The 6,395-nt window shown below is 51.6% G+C and overlaps 1 protein-coding gene across 1 annotated transcript; it reads right to left on the reverse strand.

Annotated features, from left to right (window-relative positions):
- Positions 1-3,918: 3,918 nt before the first annotated feature.
- On the reverse strand, positions 3,919-5,974 carry LOC109763463 (putative serine/threonine-protein kinase-like protein CCR3). The gene has a single exon (XM_020322315.4). The coding sequence runs from the start codon at positions 5,563-5,565 to the stop codon at positions 4,132-4,134; it is 1,434 nt and encodes a 477-aa protein (XP_020177904.1). The 5' UTR covers positions 5,566-5,974; the 3' UTR covers positions 3,919-4,131.
- Positions 5,975-6,395: the final 421 nt, after the last annotated feature.

The following is a 6,395-nucleotide window of genomic DNA, read 5'->3' on the forward strand; positions in this document are numbered from 1 at the left end:
CATATCCAAGCCCGTGAAGGTCAGGGCTAGCCTAATCGATATCTCCTCACCCCTGGCCGTGGCCACAGGAGAAACATACATAGATCAGGTTGCCACTGTCATCTTCCTCCCTAAGCCACTATAGTCCTCTTCTTCACCAAGATGCCGCCGCCAATGCCGTGCCATGGTACCAGAGATGGAAACATTCAAATTCGGTAGCAGGCATGGCTCAAGATAATGAACAATCCCGAAAATCAATGAAAGTTAGGTGTCACTTACTCGATCAAAACAAACAGAACTAAATGCACAAAAAACATGAAGTAGACAATAATATAGTTAATCTGACAGGACCTAACACGAAAGCCTAACAATCTTGATATGCCACATGTTTGGACACCTTCATATCAATCTAATATAATATGCAGTCCATAAGAGCTTCAGTTTGGAACAACATAAATCAGCATTTTGCGGTAAAGCATGGCATAGATATAAATAGGTTCAGTACATAGTAGTTGATCCAAACAATAACAAAAGGCAGTGGAATCAGTTATGCCAACACAATTGACAGAGTTGAAACATAGTGCACAAAGCAATTATGTTAAAGATGACTCGACTATACATTCATACCTAACATCAACCTGTTTAGTCATGGAAGGAAGCATCACATTTATATACACGCCAAGGGCAACCTAATTTGAGAGAACATGCATGTATTGAACACTGCCTCGAAATAATATATGGAGTTAATTACACATGCACCAATTTAAGCTATCTCTTTTCCAGATTATATAGGATATTTTAACTGCTTGCAAAGAATCCTGTGAAATAATACAAAGAAGATATGCTATATCAAAGGAGGTAGAAATTAAGTAAAACCGTAAGAGTATACTCATAGTCTCATACCATTATTTATGATTTATTAGTGCCGAATACAATAATAGTCCAAGCAAATACCGTTTAATCTCTACACATCATAAAGTAAAAGCTAGGGAAAAACCTATGAGAGGTATACAATATGGAGAGAAACGACCTTGACATCTAAGCGAGACAGGGATCATGTGTAGGTGCCACCTCCGAGTGTTGCCTCATTCTTAGGACAATTTCGATCTGGTTAACAGAAGGCAATCAAGTAGATACAATAGTTGGGAGACCCGCAGCTAGAGAAGTCCACCCTCTCGCCCTTCTGCTTCCTACAGAGCAACAACAAAAATAAATGGTCATGGGGATGTTGCTGTTACTGCTGCCGGAAGCAAGAGGCAAAGATTGCCGTGGGCTTGCCTGAACTTGCTGCGGACCTTGCCCTTCTCCTTGTAGACGAAGGTGACGAACCCAAACATGTGGTTCTGCTGGTAGGGGATGCGCACATCGTGGACAGGATCATAGATGCTGCGGTTCAGAGGACGAGCACGGTTAATCCCGGCGAGACTTCGAGGCAGAGCAGAGGTAGGACTGTGGTGTGTGAGCGAGCACGGGGATGTACCTGAAGTAGTTGGAGATGTCATCCTCGTGGAAGGTGCTGTCCGCTGGGAAGATGAGGTATATCTGTCGAGACGCCGGGTTCATCAGCTCCCCATTCTGCAAATAAAAAAGAACAATAAGCTCGCTCACAAAGGGAACAATTATTATTGATTAACTCACTCTGGAAAAAACAATGAGTGATAAATTCTCCCCTAACCGGAACCATTTACTACCATGAGCCAATGCTGAACAACACATAGCAATACTAAGCTTTCTACTGGGAAACATTAAGCACATTCCACATCAACTGAGCACAAAGCAACACATGGATTGCACTGAATATCAAAGGAGAAGGTGGAGTAGAACGGGTGGCTCACCAGTGCACCAGCAGATCCACGTACCACCAAACAGAATAACTAAAGATGGGGGCACTTGATCGATTTGCATCGAAGACCCGAGTCTGAACCACCAACAATGAGCAGAGGGGAGATTTTCTTCTGTTGCTCGTACATCTAACAAATATATAAACAAATTCAGGACCACGTTCTGCGACAGGACGGCCGTCATTTGCGTGAGACTGCACCTACATATCCAAGTCAGATTCCTACATGAGCTTTCTTAGGTACATAACTGAAGAAAGATAATGCTTCCACTGTTAGTGTTGCAGGTAAATCCTGACTGGATGGTGGCATTTATACCATTGTTCAGACGTCAGTTAATCACAAGGGTTGATAGAATAACATCCATTATCGTTGCAGCAGCCGATACAATCGATTTATAATATAGAACAGATGGAGCAAGCAAAGAACGACCAACAAAATACACATATGCATACATCACAGCCATGAGTAACAAATGTTTTTACCCAAAAACATTGATATAATTACTTGGACAAATTATAGTTCAATTAGCAACAAATGTTTCGACCCAACAATTGTGAAGGTCACTTGACATTGTAGTTACCCTTTTAATACATAAATCAACTGGTCACATCTGTTCATAGGCACCTATCCAGAGAGATACATATTTCATTCTCAGAAAAGAGCAGATGCACATGATCATTTGTCGTTGAGTACTTTTATTGCAGAGAATTATAAACCAAAAAAAATGTGCACTTTTGAAACCACATAATCTGTTTAGGGCAATCTAACTTTTAATGACCTGATCTAATATATCCGGATGTAGCCCAGAGAGAAAGAGAGCAGATCGAGAAGGGCAAAGAGGGGGAGAGGTCACCAAACCTGGATGAATGGACGCAGAGCTGCCGACCGCGATCTCCTCTTCCTCCCCCACCACCCTCTCTGCTTCCTATTCTTTCTGCTGTTTCTCACCTGGGCAGCACACCACCATCAGGGACAGCGGCGGCGCGACGACAGGGGTGTGTGGCAGCGGCGCGACAGCGCTCATCCTCCTGCCCAGTCCCGATGGGGAGGAGGAGGGAGGTGACCCACGAGCTGGGCGGCGCGAGCTGCTGGTAGCCGGGCTGTCTAGCGGCCACCGCGGCCCCCTCCTGCCGGCGGCGGAGGCGGCACGCCACCCAGAGCAGCGGGAGGACGACCGCCAGGAACCCCGCGCCACCAAACTCGGGCAGAGCTCCGGGAGGCAAAGGAGATGACGGCGGCGGGGCAGGGAGGCCGGCGCGGGTTAGGGTTTAGAGGGAGAGAGAGAGGCGGGGCGGGAGGGAGAGAGAGAGGCGCGGGGGAAGCGCGAGTGCGGGAGGGAGGAGGCGGCTAGGTCATCCCACGTCAGCGGCACCCTTTTTATACCCAAGTACGCGAAATGACCGATATACCCTCGGCGGGGCAGCGAAATTACGGGCGGTGGCACAAACGAGAGGGAACTATTCATTGTAGCAGTGTCTGTTTTCGATCCGGCGGCCATCGTCCGGAAGGGAGGTCCGACGGTCAAAATCGCATCAAAAAATCGATCCGACGGCCGAGTGTCGCTAAGCTATGAGAAACCTTATGTTCTCCCTAGATACTTATATCAGAATGTTCGTGGAGGCCGTGGAGCCTCTGGAGCCCTTCCAGTTGCGAGCCCCTGAAGCTTCCTCCCATCAATAACCAACATGGAGACGAGTGTGCGCGGGCACTGGTGGTCACATCGTGTGTGCGGCCATGGATCTCGCAGCTATGATCAGCTATGGCACGGTTGGATCCGGCCGATTAGTGACGTCAGCAAAGTGCTTAGCATTTTTTTATCAGTGCTTTTTGCCATTTTCTGTTCGGTGCAGTATGCCATGAATCGTAAAGTGGTGGAAAAGGTTTGAGCAGTCAGCTGATCTATGATTGCTCACGTTGAATATATTTAGGCTAACATGTGCACCAGGCTGCTTCGTGGACAGCTTGATACATGTTCTTTTGGTGCATGAAGTTGTCTAACCCTTTTTAGCCCTTTGTAAAGCGATGGATTATTCTGGATCGTTTGTCCCGTTCTAACTTCTACTGTAAGTGATAACACAAGGCAGGCAGGTTCTCGTCATCAACCAAAGACAAATATCGAACATGATTGAGCCGAGGATTAACCTTCATATATTGGTGCGCTCGTCTCCATCCTATCCTAACTACGCCCACTCAATCCGCTCCTGTGCATTGTCACAGCCTCACAGGTCACAGCAAAACTAAGAACTGTGCTATAGTGGGCGCATTGCCCAGTCATCATCCATTGGCAGTGGCACAGTACTGGGCGCCACTGCTAACCGGTGGCGAGCCTGAGCGCTGTCTCGAGATTAGCCACGACCTCTGATATCCGTGGCCGGAGTATCGACTGCCGGTGCAGACACACCACCGCCGTGTTGGCCACCCACTGCAGCGCCTCGATCTTCATCGGCGTCGGCCGCGGCTCCGGGCGCCCGTCCAGCACCTTGTCCAGCTCGCCGGCCTCGATAAGTGGGAGCGCGAAGTGCACCAGGTCCGTCTGGACCTCGCCCTGCTCCTCCTCGCCCCGAGTAGTTATGACCGGCGGCCTGCCCGTCAAAACCTCCAGCATCACGACGCCGAAACTGTACACGTCGGTCGCCGGCGTCAGGCGCCCCGTGCGGCAGTACTCCGGATCGATGTAGCCGCCCTTGCCCACGACCTGCAGCTGGTACTGGTAGTGGTGCTCCCCCTCGCCCGTCTCGTGCCGGACCGAGAAGCCTAGGTCCGACAAGCGCGGCGTCCAGCTAGCGTTCAGCAGGATGTTGGACGACTTGATGTTGCAGTGGATGACCGACGGCACGAAGCTGCGGTGGAGGTGCTTGATGGCGCGCGACGCGCCCAGGAGCACCTCGACGCGCGTCTTCCAGGACGCCGTCACCGGCGAGGAAGGCGGCTTGCGGCCGTGCAGGTGGTCGTGGAGCGAGCCGTTGCTCATGTACTCGGTGACGAGCAGGCGCTCGTCCTCCTCCGCGCACCAGCCGAGGAGGCGCACGAAGTGGCTGTGGCGCGGGTGCGGGACGACGGCGAGCTCCGTGCGCAGCACCATCTCCCTGTCCTGCGCTGTCTTGCTGATGCGCTTGATGGCCACGTCCCTGCCGTCGCGGAGCCTGCCTCTGTACACCGTCCCGGAGGTGCCCTTGCCGACCTTGGTGAAGAAGGCGTAGCTGTTGGACGCCGCCGCGATCTCTGCCAGCGTGAACCTGGCAACACCCTCCCAGACATGGATTGGGTGGGACTGGGAGGTGGACGCTGGCGACGGAAGGATAGCGTGGTTTTGAGGCAGCGAATCACAGATTCGGTTCAGGTTGTGGGTTAAGGCTATGTAGCTGATGAAGGGGACGACGAGGAGGTAGGAGTCGAGCCTACTTTGGATGTCCCTGAACTTGTCAGCCAGCCTCCCGGACATGAAGAAGCGGTAGAAGCGGCTCTTCCGCTGGCAGACCATGACGAGGTCGTGCGCCTCCCGGAGCGTGTCGCCCAGCCCGGCCAGAGGCCGCTGGAACTCGGGCCGGCGCATCAACTCCGGTTCCTGGAGGTGGGGCAGCAGGTCGGCGATCATGTGGACGCGGCGTGAGAGCTGCTCGCAGGCCTTCTTGTTCTGGCGAGCCGTCAACGCCGCCTGCGTGATGAGGGAGATGAGCCCGCCGGCGTCCACCCCAACCAGCTGCGCAACCGTCGCCGCCTGCCCCAGCCCCGCCCACAACGCCATGACAGCCTGCTCAGATCTGAGCTAGTACTCTCTCCAGTTTCGAGCTAATACCCTCGCATCTTATGGACAAGTTTGCCCGGAAATGGACACAGAGGGGGTTATTTGAATGTCGGACTCCGGCCTCGATGCCGACGCGCAATCGGCAAACGGGTAGATAACGAGCACGCGCCGGCTACGCGCTTCCGGGCGCGCTCTCCTCTACACCGGCCGTCGCGCCGTAGCGGCATCCGCCGGGAAGAGGTTAGGCAACCTCCGCGAAACTACCGTCGGGCCGGGGCACTGTGTATGATCTTCTGTTCTGTCTATTGCTTTGTGGAAGTTTCGGAGCATTTTAGTCAAGCAAGGAGCCTGAGTAATGGTTGAACCTGATTGCCACTTCGTACGTGCAGTTGAACTTTCTGCGCTCTCAACTCGAGCGCACATGCTCTCGCGCCGTCGAATCAGAGTCGAGGAGCAATCCGCAGCGAGTGCGCGGGTGCCATTCGTTCGGAGGTAGGTGCGGCATTTAATTTGGTAGTCCCGTCCAATCTCCAGCCGACTTAACAGAGCATTAGTCTGTTTAAACCTGTTTATATTATACTTAATAACATTAATATTCTATTCAGGGTGAGTACAGATGAATGCGCGCATAGGTGACATGCACATATTGGTGAATTTTTTTTCCTGGACATTTTTTTAGGGGAACTTACAACTTTATTTAAATTAAGCAAAGGTTGGGACCCCGTCCGCTACAATATGAATAATGCAGTCTGGAGGAAAATCAAAATAAATCGTACTATCATTGCACACCCCCTCTCTAGCTAAACCATGCGCCAGACCATTTGCAGAGC

This window comes from Aegilops tauschii, chromosome 5 (genome assembly GCF_002575655.3).
Source record: "Aegilops tauschii subsp. strangulata cultivar AL8/78 chromosome 5, Aet v6.0, whole genome shotgun sequence".
In the NCBI taxonomy this organism is placed as follows: domain Eukaryota; kingdom Viridiplantae; phylum Streptophyta; class Magnoliopsida; order Poales; family Poaceae; genus Aegilops; species Aegilops tauschii.

Bases quoted from the DNA above. Each gene is read 5' to 3' on its own strand.
- LOC109763463 (XM_020322315.4), bottom strand. From the start codon at position 5,565: ATGGCGTTGTGGGCGGGGCTGGGGCAGGCGGCGACGGTTGCGCAGCTG.